The 25,628-nt window shown below is 41.4% G+C and overlaps 1 protein-coding gene across 10 annotated transcripts in view; it reads right to left on the bottom strand.

Moving 5' to 3' along the window:
- The window catches only part of LOC105030787 (echinoderm microtubule-associated protein-like 6), a 200,103-nt gene that overhangs the window by 89,047 nt on the left and 85,428 nt on the right, over window positions 1–25,628 (bottom strand). For all 10 annotated transcript variants that reach the window (XR_004576137.1, XR_004576136.1, XR_004576135.1 and 7 more), the window contains exons 30-34: window positions 25,346–25,444; window positions 25,043–25,063; window positions 24,704–24,718; window positions 24,127–24,300; window positions 1,795–2,003 (exon numbers count right to left, since the gene is read on the bottom strand). Coding sequence is in view for 7 of the 10 variants with exons in the window: in XM_034294192.1 (XP_034150083.1) it covers window positions 1,795–2,003; window positions 24,127–24,300; window positions 24,704–24,718; window positions 25,043–25,063; window positions 25,346–25,444 (518 nt within the window). In the remaining 3 variants the exon portion in view is untranslated. The remainder of the gene's footprint in view (window positions 1–1,794; window positions 2,004–24,126; window positions 24,301–24,703; window positions 24,719–25,042; window positions 25,064–25,345; window positions 25,445–25,628) is intronic.

Raw genomic sequence — 25,628 nt, 5'->3', positions numbered from 1 at the left:
ATCAACACTTTGTCTGCCCCAATAGAAGAGGGTGTGTGGCAAACTCAAGGATGTATGTACAAACCTGATTCCAAAAAAGTTGGGACACTTTACAAATCTCATAAACTTATACTTAAGTCACAATAGAATATAGATAACATATTAAATGTTGAAAGTGAGACATTTTGTAATGTCATGCCAAATAGTGGCTCATTTTGGATTTCATGAGAGCTACACATTCCAAAAAAGTTGGGACAGGTAGCAATAAGAGGCCGGAAAAGTTAAATTTACAGATAAGGAACAGCTGGAGGACCAATTTGCAACTTATTATGTCAATTGGCAACATGATTGGTTATAAAAAGAGCCTCTCAGAGTGGCAGTGTCTCTCAGAAGTCAAGATGGGCAGAGGATCATCAATTCCCCCAATGCTTCGGCGAAAAATTGTGGAGTAATATCAGAAAGGAGTTTCTCAGAGAAAAATTGCGAAGAGTTTGAAGTTATCATGATCTACATTGCATAATATCATCCAAAGATTCAGAGAATCTGGAACAATCGCTGTGCGCAAGGGTCAAGGCCGGAAAACCATACTGGATGCCCGTGATCTTCGGGCCCTCAGATGGCACTGCATCACATACAGGAATGATACTGTAATGGAAATCACAACATGGGCTCAGGAATACTTCCAGAAAACATTGTCGGTGAACACAATCCACCGTGCCATTCGCCGTTGCCGGCTAAAACTCTATAGGTCAAAAAAGAAGCCGTATCTAAACAGGATCCAGAAGCGCAGGCGTTTTCTCTGGGCCAAGGATCATTTAAAATGGACTGTGGCAAAGTGGAAAAGTGTTCTGTGGTTTGGAAAACTGGGACGCCATGTCATCCGGACTAAAGAGGACAAGGACAACCCAAGTTGTTATCAGCGCTCAGTTCAGAAGCCTGCATCTCTGATGGTATGGGGTTGCATGAGTGCGTGTGGCATGGGCAGCCTACACATCTGGAAAGGCACCATCAATGCTGACCGTTATATCCAAGTACTAGAACAACATATGCTCCCATCCAGACGTCGTCTCTTTCAGGGAAGACCTTGCATTTTCCAACATGACAATGCCAGACCACATACTGCATCAATTACAATGTCATGGCTGCATAGAAGAAGGATCCGGATACTGAAATGGCCAGCCTGCAGTCCAGATCTTTCACCCATAGAAAACATTTGGCGCATCATAAAGAGGAAGGTGCGACAAAGAAGACTTAAGACAGTTGAGCAACTAGAAGCCTGTTTTAGACAAGAATGGGACAACATTCCTATTCATAAACTTGAGCAACTTGTCTCCTCAGTCCCAAGACATTTGCAGTCTGTTATAAAAAGAAGAGGGGATGCCACACAGTGGTAAACATGGCCTTGTCCCAACTTTTTTGAGTTGTGTGGGGGTGTGTAATTGTATTTGTGGTTGTGTTTTGCACTATTGTGGGGAGTATTTTTATTGGGGTGGTGTAATTGTATTAGTGATTGGGTTTTGTACTTCCAGGCTACCGTAATATTCCCATCTTGTAATTCCCCGACATCTTGTTGTCAACGCAAACTAAATAGACATTTTATTACATTTCAATATTAAATATATACATTTCAAATTATTTTAAGCCTGTAATCACGTGTGAGTCACATGAATTGTCTTTAAACTAGATCTGTTTAAGATCATCGAAAAATGCTGTGTGACTCAGATTAAACACATTTCTGTAAAGGGTTAATTGTATCCATAATCATCAAAAGACAGTCAAAATGTTAGCCATATAAAAATGGAAACTGTTACTCACTGCACCGAAAGCCACAGATAACATGGTCTGCATTCTGCCATCTTCCACTGCTCCAATAACGCCTTTCTTGTACATGAGAGAGCCTCCCACTAGGGTCCAGAACTTGATATGCTGGATTCCCACTGACACAAACTGGGTGTCTGAGTCAGGCCTGAATTCGACCACAAAGATCCTATCAGCATGGCTGCCCTTGCTGGTGACTTTGGTGCCTGAATAAAAGGGGTTAGACCAAATAGAATCATGTCACTGATGTAACTGTCCTTGCTACTAGCTACATAAGATATAGGTGATTAAAAAGTCCTGAACTGGTACATAACTATGAAATAAATATTAAGAAACATCTGCTTCCCCAAACATTCTTCTATATTTCTTTAAAGACTTAATGAGATCAAATATGTGAATTTGCTGTTTCCTTATAACTTGGGTTTGACACTCAAAACATCTTCACCACATAAGTCAATATTATCAACTTGACTGCAATGTAACTGTCCAGCAGTGAGATTCTCTTTCAGGCAGACTGCTACAGCTGTTGTATGCTAAAGTTGTTTTTTTTAAATCATGTTTCTTTCTAGCATTGTTGATTATTATGTTATATGTTTAGCCTGACTAACTGGAAGTTTAGCTGGACATTAACATGAAGAAACTGAACCAGATGAGCAAGTCAGGACCCATAGAGTTTGCCATGCATTTTTACCATTTTAATAAGTAGTCTGAGCATCAAACTCAAGGTATAGAATCATACACCCTTAAGGGAATCAGAATTTAAAGCTAGCTTACACCCTATGAGGTCAAAATAACACTCTTAATATGTGAAAATTATGTCAATAACTGTTTTGGAATTTGAACGCAAAAACAACAAAAGTCTGCCTGTTCAGGTAAGAGGCCTACTGGTGATGTACAGTTGTGCTCAAACGTTTGCATACCCTGGCAGAAATTGTGACATTTTTGCATTGGTTTTGAAAATATGACTGATCTTGGAAAAAAAACGGTATTTTATTGAAGGATAGTGATTATTTGAAGCCATTTATCATCACATAGTTGTTTGGCTCCTTTTTAAATCATAATGATAACAGAAATCACCCAAATGGCCATTATCAAAAGTTTACATAACCTTGAATGTTTGGCCTTGTTACAGACACACAATGTGACACACACAGGTGAAAATGGCAATTAAAGGTGAATTTCCCACACCTGTAGCTTTTTAAATTGCAAGTAGTGTCTGTGTAGAAATAGTCAATGAGTTTGTTAGCTCTCAAGTAGATGCACTGAGCAGGCTAGATACTGAGCAATGGGGAGCAGAAAATAACTGTTAAAAGACATGCATTACAAGGTAATGGAACTTTATAAAGATGGAAAATTATATAAAAATATATCTACAGCCTTGCAAATGCCGGTCAGTATTGTTCAATCACTTAAGAAGTGGAACATTTGGGGACCTCTTGATACCAAGCCAAGGTCAGGCAGACCAAGAAAGATTTCAGCCAAAACTGCCAGAAGAATGGTTCGGGATACAAAGAAAAACCCACAGGTAACCTCAGGGGAAATACAGGCTGCTCTGGAAAAAGACGGTGTGATTGTTTCAAGGAACACAATGCGACGATACTTGAACAAAAATGAGCTGCATGGCAGAGTTGCCAGAAAGAAGCCTTTACTGTGCAAATGCCACAAAAAAGCCTGGTTACAATATGCCCGACAACACCTTGACACGCCTCACAGCTTCTGGCACACTGTAATTTGGGGTGACAAAAGGGTTTGGAGGGGTCAAAAAGGCCTACAGTGAACAGAATACCATCCCCACTGTGAAGCACGGTGGTGGCACACTGATGTTTTGGGGTTGTGTGAGCTCTTAAGGCACAGGGAACCGTGTGAATATTGATGGCAAGATGAATGCATCATGTTATCAGAAGATACTTGCATTCTTCTGCACGAAAGCTGCGTGTGGGACGCTCTTAGACTTTCCAACACCATAATATCATTGAGCCACTCTGGGGTAATCTCAAACGTGAGGTTCATGGAAGATGACCAAAGACTTTGCAGGACCTGGAGGCATTTTGCCAAGATGAATGGGCAGCTATACCACCTGCAAGAATTTGACTATTACAAAATAATGCACGTTGTTATTGATGCTAAAGGGTGCAATACACAGTATTAAGAACTAAGTGTATGCAGACTTTTGAACAGGGTTCAGTTCAATTTCTCTATTCAAACTGCGCAACCACAAATTTGTAATATTCCATAATAAAGGAGACTCACCTGCTTGAAATCTAATTATTTCTAAATACTTCTAGAAAGTGCCAATATTACTGTCTGGAAATTTTTGGATATCTTTATGGAATAAGTTACGATTTTTTTAATTATTCATAGTATTTTGTTTATGTGGATACCATAAATTTGTTAGAATTTCACCAGCTTTCAAAAAAAAATTTGGGGGGGGAATTACGTAGCTTGTTTCTGGACTGTTAGCTAGGTTTGGAAGGTTGACCTTATCAATTAAGTTTTCAAGGTGTATTTATAGTTGATAGTGATATTCAAACACATTTGGTTGGTTACCAAAATTGCTATTCTAGTAAATAATGTTTTAATGCAAAATCAGTAATTTTTGGCCTTTGGCCAGGTCATCATTACAAATTACAATTGGTCCTCATTGCAAATTTAAATCAGCTTACCTGGTAAAATAAAGGTGAAATAAATGAAGTCATATGTTAGTTTATACACATGATAGTGGTCACAGTGCTATATTAGACTAATAAAATTACAAAGAGTAATAAACTACACAGTGCTTCCAAAAATGTATCAGATACCTGAACTTCCTACACTTTTTGTTGTGTAATACAATTAATTTATAATTGATAACAAAATAATGCAATCAATCTACACCCAAAGTCCCATAATGACAAAGTGAAAACATGTTTTTAGATTTTTGTACCAATTTATTGAAAGTAAAACAAAAGCTTATGTGCATAAGTATTAAAAACCTTTACCATGACCCCCTAATTGAGCTAGCTCAAATGCACAATGTGTCCTTTGATTATAGTTGAGATGTCTGTACAATTTGGAGTTCACCTGTGGCAAATTAAATTGATTGGACATGGCCAAGAAAGCCCCTCCCTTGAACTGCCACCTTAATGTGGTGGAGTGGTTTGAGTACCCAAGTGACCCTAGGAGCTATGTTGTCTGGGGCTATATGCCCCTGGTAGGGTCTCCCAGGGCAAACAGGTCCTAGGCGACTGGTCAGACTAAGAGCAGTTCGAAACACCCCTTAATGATGAAAATGTTCTTGAGTTCCGTGACGTCGCCCGGTATGGCGCAGCCAGGGCCCCACCCTGGAGCCAGGCCCGGGGATGGGGCTCGTACGCGAGCGCCTGGTGGCCGGGCCTTTCCCCATGGGGCCCGGCCGGGCTCAGCCCGAACGAGCGACGTGGGGCCTCCTTCCTGTGGGCTCACCACCCACAGGAGGGACCATAAGGGGTCGGTGCAGAGAGGATCAGGCGGCAGTCGAAGGCGGGTGCCTAGACGACCCGATCCATGGACACGGAAACTAGCTCTAGGGACGTGGAACCTCACCTCGCTGGCGGGGAAGGAGCCTGAGATTGTGCGTGAGGTTGAGAGGTTCCGATTAGAGGTAGTCGGGATCACCTCAACGCACGGCTTGGGCTCTGGAACCACACTCCTTGAGAGAGGATGGACTCTTCACCGCCCATGGTGAGAGGCGGCAAGCTGGTGTGGGTTTGCTTATAGCTCCCCAGCTGCCGCCATGTGTTGGAGTTTACCCCGGTGAACGAGAGGGTCGTTTCCCTGCGCCTACAGGTCGGGGATAGGTCTCTCACTGTTGTTTGTGCCTACGGGCCGAACCGCAGTGTAGAGTACCCGACCTTCTTGGAGTCTCTGGGAGGGGTGCTGGAAAGTGCTCCGACTGGGGACTCTATCGTTCTACTGCGGGACTTCAACGCCCACGTGGGCAACGACAGTGACACCTGGAGGGGTGTGATTGGGAGGAACGGCCCCCCTGATCTGAACCCGAGCAGTGTTCAGTTATTGGACTTCTGTGCTAGTCACAGTTTGTCCATAACGAACACCATGTTCAAGCATAAGGGTGTCCATCAGTGCACATGGCACCAGGACAGCCTAGGCCGCAGGTCGATGATCGACTTTGTTGTCGTTTCATCTGACCTGCGGCCGTATGTCTTGGACACTCGGGTGAAGAGAGGGGCGGAGCTGTCAACTGATCACCACCTGGTGGTGAGTTGGATCCGATGGCGGGGGAGGAAGCTGGACAGACTCGGCAGGCCCAAGCGTACTGTAAGGGTCTGCTGGGAACGTCTGGCCGAGTCTCCTGTCAGAGAGATCTTTAACTCCCACCTCCGGCAGAGCTTCAACTGGATCCCGAGGGAGGCTGGAGATATTGAGTCCGAGTGGACCATGTTCTCCACCGCCATTGTCGAAGCGGCCGCTCGGAGCTGTGGCCGCAAGGTCTCCGGTGCCTGTCGAGGCGGCAATCCCCGAACCCGGTGGTGGACACCGGAAGTAAGGGATGCCGTCAAGCTGAAGAAGGAGTCCTATCAGAACTGGTTGGCTTGTGGGACTCCTGAGGCGGCTGACGGGTACCGACAGGCCAACCGGACTGCAGCCCGGGTGGTTGTGGAGGCAAAAACTCGGGCCTGGGAGGAGTTCGGTGAGGCCATGGAGAAGGACTATCGGCTGGCCTCGAAGAGATTCTGGCAAACCGTCCGGCGCCTCAGGAGAGGGAAACAGTACCCTACCAACGCTGTTTACAGTAGAGGTGGGCAGCTGTTGACCTCAACTGGGGATGTCGTCGGGCGGTGGAAGGAGTACTTCGAGGATCTCCTCAATCCTGCAGTCACGTCTTCCATTGAGGAAGCAGAGGATGATGGCTCAGAGATGGACTCGTCCATCACCCGGGCTGAAGTCACAGAGGTGGTCAAGAAAGTCCTCGGGGGCAAGGCACCGGGGGTGGATGAGATCCGCCCTGAGTACCTCAAGTCTCTGGATGTTGTGGGGCTGTCTTAGTTGACACGCCTGTGCAACATCGCGTGGCGGTCGGGGACAGTGCCTTTGGGATGGCAGACCGGGATGGTGGTCCCTCTTTTTAAGAAGGGGGACCGGAGGGTGTGTTCCAACTATAGGGGGATCACACTTCTCAGCCTCCCCGGGAAAGTCTATGCCAGGGTTCTGGAGAGGAGAATACGGCCGATAGTAGAACCTCGGATTCAGGAGGAACAGTGTGGTTTTCGTCCGGGCCGTGGAACACAGGACCAGCTCTATACCCTCTACAGGGTGTTGGAGGGTTCATGGGAGTTTGCCCAACCAGTCCACATGTGTTTTGTGGATTTGGAGAAGGCATTCGACTGTGTCCCTCGCGGCATCCTGTGGAGGGTGCTTCGGGAATATGGGGTCCTGGGTCCTTTGCTAAGGGCTGTCAGGTCCCTATACGACCGAAGCAGGAGCTTGGTCCGCATTGCAGGCAGTAAGTCAGACTTGTTCCCAGTGCATGTTGGACTCCGGCAGGGCTGCCCTTTGTCACCGGTTCTGTTCATAATTTTTATGGACAGAATTTCTAGGCGCAGCCAGGGCCCGGAGGGTGTCACACGATTTCGTCTTTGCTCTTTGCGGATGATGTTGTCGTGTTGGCCCCTTCAAACCAGGACCTTCAGCATGCGCTGGGACGGTTTGCAGCCGAGTGTGAAGCGGTGGGGATGAGAATCAGTATCTCCAAATCCGAGGCCATGGTCCTCAGTCAGAAAAGGGTGGCTTGCCCACTTCAGGTTGGTGGAGAGTGCTTGCCTCAAGTGGATGAGTTTAAGTATCTAGGGATCTTGTTCACGAGTGAGGGAAGGATGGAACGGGGAGATTGACAAACGGATCGGTGCAGCTTCTGCAGTAATGCGGTTGATGTATCGGTCTGTCGTGATGAAGAAAGAGCTGAGCCTCAAGGCGAAGCTCTTGATTTACCGGTCAATCTACGTTCCTACTCTCACCTATGGTCATGAGCTTTGGGTCATGACCGAAAGGACAAGATCCCGGATACAGGCGGCCGAAATCAGCTTTCTCCGCATGTTGGCTGGGCGATCCCTTAGAGATAGGGTGAGAAGCTTGGAGTAGAGCTGCTGCTCCTCCACATCGAGAGGGGTCAGCTGAGGTGGCTTGGGCATCTGTTTCGGATGCCTCCGGAACGCCTTCCTGGGAAGGTGTTTCGGTCCCGTCCCACCGGGAGGAGACCCCGGGGAAGACCTAGGACACGCTGGAGGGACTATGTCTCCCGGCTGGCCTGGGAACGCCTCGGTGTCCCCCCGGAAGAGCTGGAGGAAGTGTCTGGGGAGAGGGAAGTCTGGGCATCTCTGCTTAGACTGCTGCCCCTGCGACCTGGCCCCGGATGAAGCGGAAGAAGATGAATGAATGATGAATGAATGGCCAAGAAAGAGGTCTCACAATACACAGTTCATGTCAGAGCAAAAACTAAGCCATCAAGTCCAGGGAACTCTCTGTAGACCTCAAAGAATGAATTGTGTCAAGATATACACTACTCTTCATATATTTTCAGTCACTTACACATTATATCGTTTAAAAAAAAGAGCACATTTTTGTCTGTTAAAATAACACCAAATTGATCAGAAATGCAGTGTAGTGTAGCACCTATTTGGATACATTTGTGTTGAGAACTACAATCTCTTATGGACTAGTAGGTTCAGGTTCTGGATTAGAGTGGAATGTTAAATCAGACGTGGACACAGTATAATGCATTAATAATTATATTTCTGGCTTTATATGTGTGGTGCCTTTTGCACCCTTGGTAAGAATCATGTTGTATTTGGTCTATGTTTGGACAAATACTTATCTCATTACATTTTTCATTTATGGTCAATTGTTATCTATTATGAATATTCTTTTAAAAGCTTTGATAATGTGATTGATACAGAGGGCACACAACCATTCTGATATTGATATATCCACTGATGAAGAATCTACACTGAATTGCGGATTGATCAACTGAACACATTATTTAGAATCACCAGCGTCGAGTCCTTCACCCATAATGTATGGGACGGTGGGTGATGAAAATAAGTTAAACCCAGAACCAAAAACTGTTTCTTTACATATACAACCATCACATAGTTCAAGTCCATCACACAAAGATCAAATTAAGGAATTAAATCCTGATCCAGTTCCTCACGTCTTCTATGCAACCAGCTCCTCACGTATCTTCTATACAGCCAAATCCAGAGCCATCTCCTTTAGAGCCACAGGCTTCCCATTGAGGTTCAGATATTAGACAACAGGGCAATGGTGTTGATAGAAATGTTAATATTGTTTATCGTAATAAATTCAACAACACTGAAATCCGACAGCTTTTAAATTTTACTCACATTAATCAAATGTATGATTATTCTGGTATCTATGTCAATGAATTAGGTACGCTTACAGAACTGTTAGAAAGAGCTACTCTCTTATGCTGAGCCTAGAGATATACTACAGCTACAAATTTGAGGGGATACTATTCAAGACAATATTTCTCATGCTATGGTTAATGGAGATGCGAACGTAGACCAGTTTCTGGCTATGATAGAGCGTACAATCCAATTAATCGATCTTAGTTGATATCACTTTCTCTAATATAATCAAATTTGAAAGCTTACTAGGTATCAAAATTGTGGTTCTGTATCACAGTAGGCATGATTCAGCCATCTTGAAATTCCAGAACACACCGACCCCTCATCCACATAGGCTGTATTTGTTAGTACAAAACAATCATTATTACGGTATTATCAACATTAAAAGGGTTTCATGGGTACGCCCTACATTTGTAACACATGTCACATAGGATATACCAGATTAGGCAGGCATTCATGTTTGTACAACGGTTCCATAGGTATTGATGCAGACTGTTCATATCAGCCCCTGCAGCTCACAAAGTGTCATGATTGTAACTGTACATGGCGCTCAGCTTACTGCTAAGAAAAACATAAGCTTGTCTCATGGTATCTAGTGGCAGCTAATTTTGCCAGCTGGTGTGACATCAACATGAAATGTCCATTATATCATGCCAATTATAACTTAAAAATGTAAAATCCCAAACCACACAAATGTACCAGAAAGCGTTGCCCAATATGTAAAGGGCTTTTGGATGACCCAGGCCTATTTGAGAAGCCCCATCAATGTTTAATTCAATCATTGTTAGCAGAGAAGCCATCAGAAAAAAATGTATGTTATGACTTTGAGACTAGACAAAATGACCCTTCAGGCTTACACCTGCCTGTATATGTGTCTAACATGGGGAAAAAGGGAAAAAAGGTCGGCTAAGGGGCCCAATTGTGCCTTTCTCTTTTAAAAACACTTTCAGAAGAAGTCACGCAGGGCAGAACTCCAACTCTTATTACCCAAGGTAGCAAAGTGTTGTTTTTTGTGTACTGGTAGCTTTGGCACTGTGTGCAGGTGCCAAGTCCTGTTGGAAAATGAAATCTGCATCTCCATAAAGTTGGTCAGCAGCAGGAAGCATGAAGTGCTCTAAAATTTCCTGGTAGACGGCTGCGTTGACCTTGGACCTCAGGAAACACAGTGGACCAACACAAGCAGATGACATGGCACCCCAAACCATCACTGACTGGGGAAACTTTACACTGGACTTCAAGCAACGTGGATTCTGTGCCTCTCCTCTCTTCCTCCAGACTCTGGGACCTTGATTTGCAAAATTTACTTTCATCAGAGAACATAACTCAGCAGCAGTCCAGTCCTTTTTGTCTTTTGCCCAGGCGAGACGCTTCTGACACTGTGTCTTGTTCAAGAGTGGCTTGACACAAGGAATGCGACAACTGAAACCCATGTCTTGCATACGTCTGTGCATGGTGGTTCTTGAAGCACTGACTCCAGCTCCAGTCCACTCTTTGTGAATCTCCCCCACATTTTTGAATGGGTTTTGTTTCACAATCCTCTCCAGGGTGCGGTTATCCCTATTGCTTGTACACTTTTTTCTACCATATCTTTTCCTTCCCTTCGCCTCTCTATTAATGTGCTTGGACACAGTTCTGTGAACAGCCAGCCTTTTTAGCAATTACCTTTTGTGTCTTGCCATCCTTGTGCAAGGTGTCAGTGGTCGTGTTTTGGACAGCTGTCAAGTCAGCAGTCTTCCCCATGATTGTGTTGCCTACAGAACTAGACTGAGAGACCATTTAAAGGCCTTTGCAGGTGTTTTGGGTTAATTAGCTGATTAGAGTGTGGCAACAGGTGTCTTCAATATTGAACCTTTTCACAATATTCTAATTTTCTGAGATACTGAATTTGGGGTTTTCATTAGTTGTCAGTTATAATCATCAAAATTAAAAGAAATAAACACTTGAAATATATCAGACTGTGTGGAATGAATGTATACATTATACAAGTTTTTGATGATATTCTAATTTTATGACCAGCACCTGTACATTGGTCTTTATCCCGGTCCTGAAATGTATGGGGCTCAAATGTAAATCCGTGACAGAGAAAAGTTTATGGCATGGTATGAGAAAATCCGTCATAAGAGTTTTGACTTTCATAAGGAGATGCAAATGTATTGTGACAATTATGTGTCTATTTTGCATGAAGGATATCTCAAGTTCTGAGAGGAAGTAATCAATGATGCTGGCCTTGACCCCCTGAGTTGTATTACAATCGCATAAGTATGCATGAAGGCCTATCGTACTCATTTTATGATGGAGGAATCTATAGCCATTCTCTCGCCTGATAACTACAGGGGGAAGTACAAAGCCTACTCTTGTGGGTCCATCCAGTGGCTGAGACTAAAAACATCTTTATTCAGCAGGCTTTGATGGGAGATGTAAAAAAAAGTTTGGAGCATATCATGCAGATGGCCATGCAATCATTGATGGAGTTGAGACAGTTTTTGAGTACAACAGATCCTTTTTCACAGTTGTACATCTTGCTTTTTGCCACAGGAAAAGTGTCCTTTAACCCAAAAGAGCTTTGGGGACATGTATCTAGAGTTCCAAGACAAGCTCACATCCTTACAGGCTGATTATGGCCTGAAAGTGGTGGTAGTATAGGAGCAAGAGTTGGATCGCTTGAAAAGATCAGATCCACAAGTTCAAGCTTTTCTGGACAATTATGGCATGCCAGAACCCCTGGAGCCCAGAGAGGCCTTATTTGGTGGTATCACCAATGCTTTGGTTTGAAAGCATTTTATCCAAGAGAATAAAACAACAGAGTATAGTGACTTTACATCCCTTTACCTTTCCTTTGGTTCATCCTGAAATCATTCATCGTGATTTTTGACTTGCCCCAAAACAATTTTAGTGTGACAAAGGCAACAGTCTACCCTCCTCTGGGTTTGTTTCTTCCAGTGTTACCGTCAAGGGGTACTAATAGGAAGCTTTTCTTCAGTCTTTGTTGCACATGCAATGATGACAATAATCAACAACTGCCCTTTGATCATTCTAAAGGATAGCTCTGACAGGATTATGGGTCACAGAATAATTAAATATGGCCCTTGCTAAAGGCTACACTGTAGCTAAAATCAATGAAGTGTGGAATTCTGTCAGAAAATCTGATACTATTTTTAAAGAGCATATCAACACTTTCTTGAGAGGCATGCAGATGGCTTTGGGTAATCCTGCAACAGCCACTGATCAAGAGAGCAAAGACAGGTACATTCAGGATTATTACGACAAAGAGGGCATACGTTTGGATCCTGAAAAAATAGTGAATCCGGCTAAGAGAACTGTTTCAAAGCTTTTTCTGACAATTCTTAGGGGAAAGTATGCTCAGAGAAGCAATATGCTGACAACATCCTTTGTTAGATATGCCCAATAATTCACAGTTCATTTTTTCAAACCGATTAGAAATGTCTAAAAAAATAAATAATGTTCTTTACACAAATCTCCCGGCAACGTGAACGTATTAATTGCTGCCTTTACGACAGCGTACGGATGACTTGAATTGTAGAACCTGATGGACCAGCTGCAGAGGCGCCTTTTATACCATGACACAGACTTGGTGGTCTGTGTTAGCAAGGCAGGGGAATGGAAACCCCCTCTGAGCAATTAATTGGCTGGTTTAGGAAAAGAGCTTGAAGATGGTGATCATATCACAGAATGGGCATCCTGTGGTCCCAAGAGTTATGGTTTTAGCAATAAAAACAACCATGTAGTCTTGAAGGCCAAAGGCATTACACAAAACTATGAAAACGCTCCAAAAGTAAACCTTGAATCAATCACACGTTTGGTTGAGGGTTTCATAAAAGACAGAACTAGTGAGGAAATCTTTACCTCCTACAAAAGAATTGTGAGGGATAAAAATGAGTTCCATCTAAATAATTCTCACAAAAACATTCCGGGTAGTGTATGACAAGATAGTACTGCAAGTAGCCGGTACCACATTGCCATTTGGTTTTTGAATAGACAGGATGAAATCTGTAGAAGATGTTGAACCATGTCTGAAATGTCAGTTTTCTGCTCTGGTTGCTGGATGTTCCAGTAGTGTAAAAACTTGCTTTGTATTTATTTTTCTGAACATGTATTAACTCAGAAATTGCTAGAACTGTATGGTGTTACAGTTGCTATCAGCCAATGTATGATGAAATGTTGAAGAAAATAAAAATAAACTTTGTTGAAGGGATCCCTGCATCACTGAATAATGATCAGCTCTTTCCTCCAGACAGAAATTATCTTCAAGTTTTAGATGACATGCTCTTTGCAGGTAGTGAACATCGTGAAATTGCCAGAGTTTTACTCAATATACTCATCACAGAAACTTATCTGTTTTTTATTTGGTACAAAATGTGTTTCACCAAGGTAAAAATAGCTGTACTATTAGCTTGAACTCCAATTAGATGGTTTTGTTCAAAAATCCCAGAGACAAACTAGATGAATTCTCTAGCTCAGCAAATGTATCACGGACCGAAATCCTATTTCATGGAAAGTTATGAAGATGCTATTAAAGAGCCATTTTCCTATTTATTGGTGGAGCTTAAAGCTTCTACACCAGAACATTCAAGACTCAGAGCAGGCTTGTTTCCTTGGGAGTGGCCAACAGTTCACGTCCCAAAGAAATAGTAAACATGTCTGCATGTTTAAAAATACATTTTCCCTTCTTGAGATCCTTATTCGTAGCCAACCCTAAAGAATGAAAGTTTGTCTTGGGGCATTGCTCTTCTGACCATATTTTAACACTGTGAAATTGCTCTGAACCTTCTCAAGGGGTGCATCCCACTCAACCAGGAACAATTACAAAAATGAAAGAGGCAAAAGGCTGCCATCAAGCTATTTGCCGATAAAAGGAAAAGTTGTGCTATACAGTAAATAGATGGATTCCTATTACCTTTGTTGAGTGTGGCGGTTCCATTAAGTTGTCTTATAGCATCCAGGAATGGGGGGTGATTTTATGATGTATAATAAAATGTATTTAGTGCCTCAACATCAGATGGATAAACTTAAACAACAAAGCCCTCAAAATATTCGACAAATGGCTGAAAGGGATTTGGTTATGAGTATGAAGGAAGTACTAAACATGAACGGAATTTACCCTTATGACAAGGCAAAGAAATACTCACAACTCTTACAAAGGTACTTGTCTCTGTTGAAACAAGATGAAAATAAAACAGAATATCTGACCCTCTCCCTGCCTGAAAATAATAGGATAGAGGACACAAAGCAACTTGTTCCAGAACCCCTCCAGGCAGCGATGAAGATGATGTTATGACAGACATGTTGGAACATATTCCTTCACTAAATCAAAAGATGTAATATACATAATGAATAAAATAAAAGCATCAAAAGGAAGAGCTGGCTAGAATGACAAGGTTGAGTTCATCCTTAACGGAAAGGTCATCAGAGGATCTCGAGACCTGTAAGCTGGCAACCTTTTCTTAATGCCATAGCAACCATAATGTACCGCTCCTTGGAACGCAGAGTTATCAGGTGCGTCAGTGAATACAAAGTTTTCAAAATCCTTCCAAAAGATACACTCCTGTTAAAGATGCCCACCACTCATTTGAACGGGGCAATACCGAAGACTGGTTAAAGTTTTAGTAAATATCTAAATAAATGTACACTCACCAATTGCAATGTAATGATATTATATTTCATCAAATATTTTTTTTTACAAAACTTAACATTTATGGTTTTCTTTAAACATTTGTCTTGAACATGCACACTGAGTATATAATTTTAAAGGACATACATTTAAGCACTATTGATATTTTCTAACAAAACAATCTACCAAGACATAATTTCTCATTCAATTCTCACTATACTGAGAGATAACATCTTCACAGGAAAGTCCCCTGGCTCTTTGACAGAGATAGAAAATGCAGGGATGACCACAGGCTGTCGAAAATAAATAGAAAATGAATCCTGTACTTTCTTATTGTTATATCACAACAAAAAAATGTGAAAATCTAAGGGGAAATCCATAGGAATCAAAAAAGTTGTGATTTTCTCATCTTTTATAGACACAGCCAGCACTCCCCGGGCAGGTACTGTACACTCGGATGGGTACTGACAATGAACATGGCCAGGTGATCCCTAAAAATATCTGTAGGTAATTCATCACACACGCATACTCTGCAGAACTGCTTTCCAACCATTGCTGCATCAAAATCTCTATCTCTTGGGTATTAATAGTAATACACTATGACTTGTCTTCGGGAGTTTACTTCTAAGATGGAATCGGAACAGGCATATACAATCAAAGTGGCTGTGCAGTCTAAAGGGTCTCTGAATCTCATTTCCAATCTTAGGCTACCGGTGGAGACCAATGAAATACTTCCTGTAGTGTCTTCATCTGGAGCTAGGTTGAAAACATACAGGTTGTATCCCACTGCGTAATCCTTTCTCTCAACAGGCAAGGCCAGATATTTTAAATGTCTTCCCATAGCCAGGTACAGATTATATAATTCTCTAACGCATATACCGTTGTTGAAATTTGTCTGGAAGGCCTTAGCAGGAATTTGAAGTCCATCCTGACAGAGGGCTACCTACCCTGCACTGAAATTATGGAAATAAGAGGGTTTTTTATCGAGAGAATCAGTGCTGGCCTCATGGTCAACCAATCCGATAACAATGTAGCGGGGGAGTGCACCCAAAAACATTGTCTTGACTGCAAATTCTAGATCCTCTGGGTATGCTGAATATTTTCATTGTTATTCTCTAAAGTGGATACAAGGCATTTATTTTCATTATGGCCTTGGAATGTTCTAAACAAATGAGATACAGAGACTTTCTTCACAAAAAGCGATGTACTCAGCAGTTTTAGATTAAAACACTTTTCAGCTGCGGCCATCAGACAACATTTCCTTTTGTTAATTTGACTCTTAAATCAATGGCATTTAAGAGTCAACACTCTTGAAAGAAAATGTCCTGATGTATTGGGCCCAAAAGTTTAAAATGTTGTGAATTTCTAGAGTACCCAGAACGCTTTATTAATGCTCTGTTTGAAGTTCTTTGTTTCTTAGGAATGTGGTCCTTGGGAGGAAGTAAGGTCAGTTGGCCCCTTTAGGTAAACACAACATTATGGCAGGAAGGATACCCTTTGGGTAAAACCTACGTGACAACAAGACAGATGGGCAGCATCTTACCACACCCCTTTTTCCACTATAAGTACTGATGACTGTTCATGTATTAAGTTAGAGACTCCTCGGATGATTATGTTTGTAAGCGTTTTCAGGCCAGTTTTTCCAGCCAACAAATACGTGCGTTTCTCCATGTATTTGCTTTCGTTACAGAATTTCATCTACGTGAAACACTTTGTCTTTAGTTACCTTCATCTTTGTTCTTTGTCATAAAAAGTACCCTCATCATAGTCATTTATTTAATCAACTGGTGGTATACAGGGCAGACATTCTGTCATGGTAAATAATTCATCGCTGAAGCCCTGCTGGTATTTTTTATCCATGAACCGCCAATAACATTTATCTATGTTATTGGCGGTTCAAAGAAAAAACATTAAACTTTAGACACATATTTCTACAGGCTCATCTACAGCTTGCTTTATCAATTGTACCCATTTTTGAGTCATATCACAGTTACGCAATGCAAGATTTCCTCCATTCTTTGCACACGTTTAACATAAACAAAGGTTTTGTATGTGTCATTTACTTTTCTTTCAATAATTTGCATCATAAGATCTCTAACACTTCTCAAAAGAAAATATTGGTCTGTTCTCTCAAATAACCAACATAAACAGTTACCCATTATCAATTAAATACTACAATATTTATATCAGTTAAGCCTTAATGGTCTCAGGAGACAGATTTTAGACTGTCTATCGGAGACAGATTTTCTTTATCTACGGGTCTGTTTCGCCAGAGAGTCACAACTTTATTTACCAGAGCTTGTCGGTCTTTTTTGTCACCCAGCAGCAACTCTGAGATCTTATTTAGGGTCTTTATGATGGAGTTTGATTCTTTCAACTTGTTTAGAAGAACCTCTGAAATTCCACAAATCCAAGGATGTTGAACTTGAAATCCCAAGGATTTCAGGGCTCTGGCCAATGCAGGTATGAGTCGATCAGACCACAGTCACTTTACCACCTCTTCAAAATTGCAGCTAAAGTGATATTTGGGACAATCATAGAGGCACTCATCACTGTCACTGACTTCCATGGTCTGTAAAACAACCGTTGCAGTTTTTTTTGTGCTCGTCGACAATCCCTAAAAGTGTTAAAATGTAGGATTTTATGGCATTTACAAAAAACAGACCACCATCAAAAACATCCAAAGACTGCAGATCAAGTGGAGGGGTGTAATAGGCGAGTAGGTCGGAGGACTGCTAGGGGAAACGTTCACGCACAAGGGACTTGCATCCCAATCCTTATCCTGGTCATCTTCAACGATATTATGATACGATGGCTTCACAGTTGCCTTTGGAATGTTCATGATAGGCAAATAGGAGAGGCTGCGATATGCTGACTGGAATAGGTTCACCTTTGGAGTCCTCTGATGCAATGGAAGCCATGATACTAGGCTGAAATGGTGTCTGGCCTACTTTTGGCCTGTCCTTTTCTTGGTATGTTGCTCCTTTGGCAGAGGGGCGTGGTTACCAACTATAACATCAATAAATTGACATTGCTGGCTCATCATACAAACTCTCTTCATAAGGTTTTTTAGTTGGAGGTTCTTCAGGATCAGCATTGTCTACTATAATACATGTCTTTAGTTTTACAACGCTCTGCCATTGTTGACTCTGTACAAAAAGATCATAAATTCTCTGAAACATTGTTTTCCAGATCACCAAACGTTAAGAGCACACTTAGCTAGTTACGCTTCTGTCCATCACTTAGTCTCAGTGAAAGAAACAACATCAACAAATCCTGTTGTAATAAAAAAAATGATCTGGATGTTTAATCTGTGATGCATTCTCTCTGAGGAACTTGACAGACCTTCCCATTTGATCTCCATACTTGTGTAGCAAGTGTAGCCTTTCATACTTTTCTTCATTTCAGGACACACTGCATGACGAAATACTTTGTTGATATGGTATTCAACCCCAACTGTTGCATTTGTATATTCAGTTCCTATGGCTAAACTGTACAATTTCACTTTAGAAGCAGGGTAATCAAACACAAACCTCAACATACACAACATACACACATTTGGCAAGTCATGTTGATCCGTTAACAACTTGAGGACGGCACTTGAGTTCTATACAAATTGAGGAAATGCTTCTTTGGAGCATGATAGATGTCTGGTTCATATTCTCCCCCATTTCTATCCTCCATTCTGCAACCAATTTCATAAGTCAGGTCTACCACAGGTGTATCACTCAATACCGAAACCATTGTTGCTCTCACTATTCACTCACTTTAAAATCCTACGCTATACATATCTTGAAACAAATCACCATTGAAGAGGAGTGGACCAACATTTCACAGGCCACAATCAAAACCTGATCAACTCTATGCGAAGGAGATATGTTGCACTGCGTGAGGCAAATGGTGGTCACACCAGTTACTGACTGGTTTTCTGACCCCCCCCAGAACCCCCCAATAAAGTGAAACTGCACATTTTAGAGTGTCTTTTAATTGTGGCCAGCCTAAGGCACACCTGTGCAATAATCATGCTGAAATAGGCCTTTTGTGTACATAGAGAAATTCTTAGATATTTGAGCTCAGCTCATGATAAATGGGTGCAAAAACAAAAGTTTTTTTTTTTTTTTTGTGAAAAATCAACAACAAGTGGGACACAATCATGAAGTGGAACGAAATGTATTGGATATTTCAAACCTTTTTAACAAATAAAAAACTGAAAAATTGGGCGTGCAAAATTATTCAGCCCCCTTAAGTTAACACTTTGTAGCGCCACCCTTTGCTGCGATTACAGCTGTAAGTCGCTTGGGTTATGTCTCTATCAGTTTTGCACATCGAGAGACTGAAGTCTTTGCCCATTCCTCCTTGCAAAACAGCTCGAGCTCAGTGAGGTTGGATGGAGAGTGTTTGTGAACAGCAGTTTTCAGTTCTTTCCACAGATTCTCGATTGGATTCAGGTCTGGACTTTGACTTGGCCATTCTAACACCTGGATATGTTTATTTGTGAACCATTCCATTGTAGATTTTGCTTTATGTTTTGGATCATTGTCTTGTTGGAAGACAAATCTCCGTCCCAGTCTCAGGTCTTTTGCAGACTCCATCAGGTTTTCTTCCAGAATGGTCCTGTATTTGGCCCCATCCATCTTCCCATCAATTTTAACCATCTTCCCTGTCCCTGCTGAAGAAAAGCAGGCCCAAACCAGGATGCTGCCACCACCATGTTTGACAGTGGGGATAGTGTGTTCAGGGTAATGAGCTGTGTTTCTTTTACGCCAAACATAACGTTTTGCATTGTTGCCAAAAAGTTCGATTTTGGTTTCATCTGACCAGAGCACCTTCTTCCACATGTTTGGTGTGTCTCCCAGGTGGCTTGTGGCAAACTTTAAACAACACTTTTTATGGATATCTTTAAGAAATGGCTTTCTTCTTGCCACTCTTCCATGAAGGCCAGATTTGTGCAGTATACGACTGATTGTTGTCCTATGGACAGAGTCTCCCACCTTAGCTGTAGATCTCTGCAGTTCATCCAGAGTGATCATGGGCCTCTTGGCTGCATCTCTGATCAGTCTACTCCTTGTATGAGCTGAAAGTTTAGAGGGCGGCCGGGTCTTCGTAGATTTGCAGTGGTCTGATACTCATTTCAATATTATCGCTTGCACAGTGCTCCTTGGGATGTTTAAGGCTTGGGAAATCTTTTTGTATCCAAATCCGGCTTTAAACTTCTCAACAACAGTATCTCGGACCTGCCTGGTGTGTTCCCTGTTCTTCATGATGCTCCCAGCGCTTTAAACGGACCTCTGAGACTATCACAGAGCAGGTGCATTTATACGGAGACTTGATTACACACAGGTGGATTATATTCATCATTATTAGTCATTTAGGTCAACATTGGATCATTCAGAGATCCTCACTGAACTTCTGGAGAGAGTTTGCTGAACTGAAAGTAAAGGGGCTGAATAATTTTGCACGCCCATTTTTTCAGTTTTTTATTTGTTAAAAAGGTTTGAAATATCCAATGAATTTCGTTCCACTTCATAATTGTGTCCCACTTGTTGTTGATTTTTCACAAAAAATGACAGTTTTATATCTTTATGTTTGAGGCCTGAAATGTGGCAAAAGGTCAAAAAGTTCAAGGGGGCTGAATACTTTCGCAAGGCACTGTACTCTATTCTTCTGACCCCCCTGTTATGTTGGTATTTTTCATCATTGTTCAATGAAATTACCAAATATCCCATGTATATTTGTATTTACACAAACATATGGATGGGGTTGGTTATACATGCTAGAAACATTGAGTAATTTTTATCATAATTAACTTTTCTTAAGAAAAATTGTGGAAGAATTTGTCCCATTCTCATAATGCGCACTTGTTTTTTTCATTTTATGATGTTAAAAAAAAGATTATTGTAAAAAAAATTATATCTGATTAAACTGAGGGACATATGATTCCTATAAAAAAGTTATTTTAACAGCAATCATGCACTGAAAACACATTTAAACAATTATGTCTATGTCCTTAACAGGGTGAACATATTCCGGGTGTTACATGTTGTTAATATATAAGTATAATACAATTTAGGTGCCTGCCCAGTGTGCAATCGCTGGCGCGTCGCCGGCGTTTTGATGCTGGTGGGTCGCCGACAGCTATAATGTCATACAGCCAGCGGGCCACCAGCTTTTGCCGCTTTTCTCCTGATCTCAATTTGCATAAGCTAATTTGCATCTCAGGCTTTCCACCACCAGCATCTCAGGCTTTTCCTCTTTTCGGCGGGTAGCCACCAGCATAACGCAGTCGGGCCGCTGGTGGAAAGCCTGAGATGTACAGAATTTACAGAATTTTGGTCAACATTGATAGTTTATAAATAAAATAGACTTTGACTATTGCACTATACTGTATATATGATTGTATTATCCTCTTAATATATTTATAGCTCTGTGTGAATGTTCTTAATTCTGACTGTAGTTGTAGTGTTATTCCACCATTCATAAGCTTATTGCACTGATGTATCTATGATATTCAATAACTATTGATTGCTGCTAGGTCATACTTATGTATATTACTGCCTTTCTAGCCCTTGTTTATTTTTTATTGTATTATGTTTATTTTGTACTTTCACATTCAAATACTGTAATTTTACTATCTGTTGCGGGACACGTTTTCTTGCACTATTTGATTTTCAATTCATTTGCACATTTTTTTTGTATGCATCTTGCATTATTTGAAATAGATTGTTTAGATTTTATTCAGTTCATTGTCATTTGTGATATGACCAAAATTATTAGAAAGGATTATTATAAAAAAATAAATAATATTGGGGCGTGAGGCATCCCGCTGGGTTTATTGCATAAAAGTGGCTAGCAGTCATCGGCTCGCTGGTGAGCCACTGATCAGGGTATTGTTAGAAGGTATTGTCATGAAAGTGGCCCACCGGCGGCCCGACTGCGATGTGCGCTATATAAAAAAAAAACGGCTGCCGCTGGTCGCAAAAAGCTAGTGGGCCGCTGGCGTGTTGCTTGCTGGGGATCTGGACTGCAGGCAGGCCAATTTAGCTCCCAGACTCTTTTACTACGCAGCCAAGCAGTTCTAATACTTGCAGAATGTGGTTTGGCAATGTCTTGCAGAAATAAACACGCCCTACCCTGAAAAAGACCTTGCCAAGAAGGCAGCATTAATTAAGAGACCACTGCACCTTTTTCTTTCTTTCCAAACATTTTTAAAAGGAAGGTTTTGAGTTAGGAACAGAAGCGATCAGTTTGCAGTGGTCTCTTAATTTAACCATTCTGTTCCAGACCTTCTTTAGACTAGGTGAGTATCTGGAGGATCAGCAAATGTAATTGGACAAATTAACATAATCGTAAATAAAATGTAAAAAAAATTATGACTGCTTGAAGTCTGGAACACATGGACATCACCAAACACTGAGTTTCCTCCTTAGTGCTTTGCCAGGCCTTTACTGCAGCTATCTTCGGTTGTTGTTTGTTGGTGGATCTTTCTGCCTGAAATTTTGTCTTCAGCAAGTGAAATGCACGCTCTATCGGGTTGAGATCAGTTGATTATTTTGGCCATTGCAAAATATTCCACTTCTTTGTTCCAGAACTGGGTTGGCTTTTTTAGATGTTTTTTTTGGCAAAGTCTAATCTGGCCTTTCTATTCTTGAGGCTTATGAATGGTTTGCACCTTGTGGTGAACCCTCTGTATTCTCTTGTGAAGTCTTCTCTTTATGGTAGACTTGGATAATGGTATGCCTACTTCCTGGAGAGTGTTCTTCACTTGGCTGGATGTTGTGAAGGGTTTACCATGGAAAGGATCCTACGATCATCCACCACTGTTGTCTTCCATGGACGTCCAGGCCTTTTTGTTACATGGTAGTGTAGATTTGGGTAAGGTTACGAAAAAATTGCTAAAGCATTGAAAGTTCACAGGCACACATTGGGCTCCATCACTGAGAAATGGAAGTTTGGGTCCACCAATACTCCTCCTAGAAAACCCCCCAATGTGGCCCAGAACTAGAAGACTGCATTGGGATTGCAATCCCGCGGGTCCCAACACAAATCTCGCGGGAGCGGGCAGTTTAAACTTTGCTGGGAGTGGGATTGGGCTGTCAAAAAATATACTGCGGGTCCCGGGATTTAGCTAGCTAACAACAAGGATGGAGTCATCAAATGAAGTAGAAAAAAAAGATTAAAGCGGGTTTTTACTTTACAAAAATAAAGCAAGGAAAGTCTGATATTTTTACTAATTTCTCAATTGTTACAGATAAAAATACCAATATGGAACAGGTTCCTATATGACCAGGATCTACCAGACTGAATTAGAAGGCAAATTTCAGTACCTAATTTCGGTGCCACTTAAATGTGTGGATTGAAATATTTTCCCTCTGGTGCTCCGAATAGAACGTAAAAAGCATATTCCCCATTCACCGCACGTGGTTGCTAGTTAACATATTTCACTTGCTCTGATAGTCCACCATTAGCTAGCTACCTTAAACATGTTTAAAACATCTAATGTGAAACGTTCTAAAGTGTGGCTGTAGGATTCCGACACCGGAACGTGCAAAGATTTTTTTCAAAGAATTTTGTGTAAAGGCATGTTTTATTTTCTGTTATTCTGAATGTTTAGCAGAGCCCTAATGTGTAAATTCTACACTATTTCTACAAGCTGTGACATGATGTTTGTGGATGCAGGCGGTCCGAAATGGTACGAAATTCAGCGGGAGCAGGATTAAGAAAACAGTCCCGCGCAGGGCTCTACCCAAAAGCCAATGGCCACTCTAACAGAGCTTCAGAGTATCTCTGTAGAGATGGGAGAACATGTCAGAAGGACAACCATCTCTGCAATACTCCATCAATCAGGCATTTATGGTAGAGTAAATGACATATAACATGCTGCTTGAAAGAATCTGAGAGCATGAGGAAAAATATATTTTGGTATGATGAGACCAAGATTTTACTATTAGTCATGAACGCCAAGCGCTATAGCTAGGAAAATCAAGGTACTGTGAATCACTTGGCTAATATGGTGATGCATGTGGGGGGAGCATCATGCTATGAGGATGTTTCTCAGTGGCAGGGAATGATCAAAATTAAGATAAGGATGAACAGTTCAGAAAATAAAAAGGTCCCTAAAGAAAATCAGATTCAGAGCACACAGGTTAGATTGTGGCAAAATACATAATACAACAATATGCAGACAAAGTGAAGTAGTCTGAATACTTTCCGAAGGCACTGTATTTCTATATTTGGTTCCCTATTAGCTGATGTTATGGCAACCTGGGGTACAAAATAATAATAATTGTTGTTGTTTACCTTCCTGCCAGCGCCAGACGGTTATGGTGTGTTCAGGCTCCACCCCTACCGACAGCAGCAGCTTGCCTGTGGCACTGAAGTTAACGTAGCCCACACCCTTGGCATGTGAACACCGTAGGACTGACAGCGTCTGTTTGCTCACCGCGTCCCACACATGTATAGAGGGGGCAAGGCCTTCAGGGGAAAAATTCTGTCCTTTAGTTTGAAAATTACCTTGACAAAATATCATACCACAGGAGGGCAAATCCCACTAAACAACACAGAGTATCATGGGGCAAAGCATAGGATAGGAAAGGTGGTCATTTTGAGACAAACTTTAAAATTGGTCACATCAAATTCACTAAGGGTCGGTCACAGGCTGGCATCTACATGCATAACCTGGTACTAGTAGTGGCAACTTACCCTATACAGTACAAGAACCATAACAGTTTTGCTGAACTACTTTGGCATGCACATAGTAAGGGCTAAGCAACATAGTAAGACTTCATTCATCACTTTATATACACTTGCAGGCTTAAATACAAACTACAACAGGACAAAGCAAAATCTGAAGGGCTCCTTACAAGTCAATACTCACCACCAATTTCCGACTCTACACAAAAAGGACAACAGCAATCAATTACAACACAGAGTTTAATTTATTTTTACATTTACTTATCTTCTGTAAGCAATACATATAGCTAACCATTAATCCATTTTTGAGGGGTGGGTTATGCTTTCAATGGAGCAGATAGTTACTCTGAAGTTAAAGGACCATGTTCATTAATGTATGCGACACAAAAAGGTTTAGAAATGAAACACTGAATTTGTTTTCTCCAATTTTATGCAACATTAACACTGTTTGGTGCCGAATGAACAAAACCCAGAGTTGAAACCAAAGTAAATAAGACATGAAGAATAAATGGCACCATCTTACCTGGCTGGTCTGTAATATCACCTGTTATGGATTGGACAATGGCGAAATAAGGAAGCATCAAAAGAAACAAGTGCAATGGGTAAGGGTGATATTTGGCATGAAGGTGACACAGTTATGGACCTAAAACAGATTAATTTTAATGCTCTGGGTGGCTAAAATGTGTAATATTATTCAGCAAATATGAGAACCCTTACAAAGGTTCCACACAAAAACATCAGTGCCCATGACAAAGCAAATCACAGTTGAAAATAAATGAGTATGGGTTTAGTGAAGGTTAAGTGAATAGAATGTCTTTACACTTACCTATCTGTCCTGTCGCAATTATGTTTTGATACTTTGGGTGTTGATTGACAGTAAGGCAGAGAATATCATCTGTGTGCTCAAGGTAAAAACTTTGAGTACCTAAGAGAAGATATACAGTATAATATAATTCCCAGCTCATTTCAGGTGTTTCTCCACATTTCCTCACTCTGTTTATGTACAGTTACAGTTGTAAAACATTATTATTGTCTACATTTATAATAATGGATACATGGAGGGAATCCTCTCTAAATTGAAAATAGATTGCACTCTCGTCACCCAAATA

Source organism: Esox lucius, chromosome 9 (genome assembly GCF_011004845.1).
Source record: "Esox lucius isolate fEsoLuc1 chromosome 9, fEsoLuc1.pri, whole genome shotgun sequence".
Taxonomy (NCBI): domain Eukaryota; kingdom Metazoa; phylum Chordata; class Actinopteri; order Esociformes; family Esocidae; genus Esox; species Esox lucius.
Note: the sequence above shows the minus strand (reverse complement) of the source record. Positions and strands in the feature narration are given on the sequence as shown.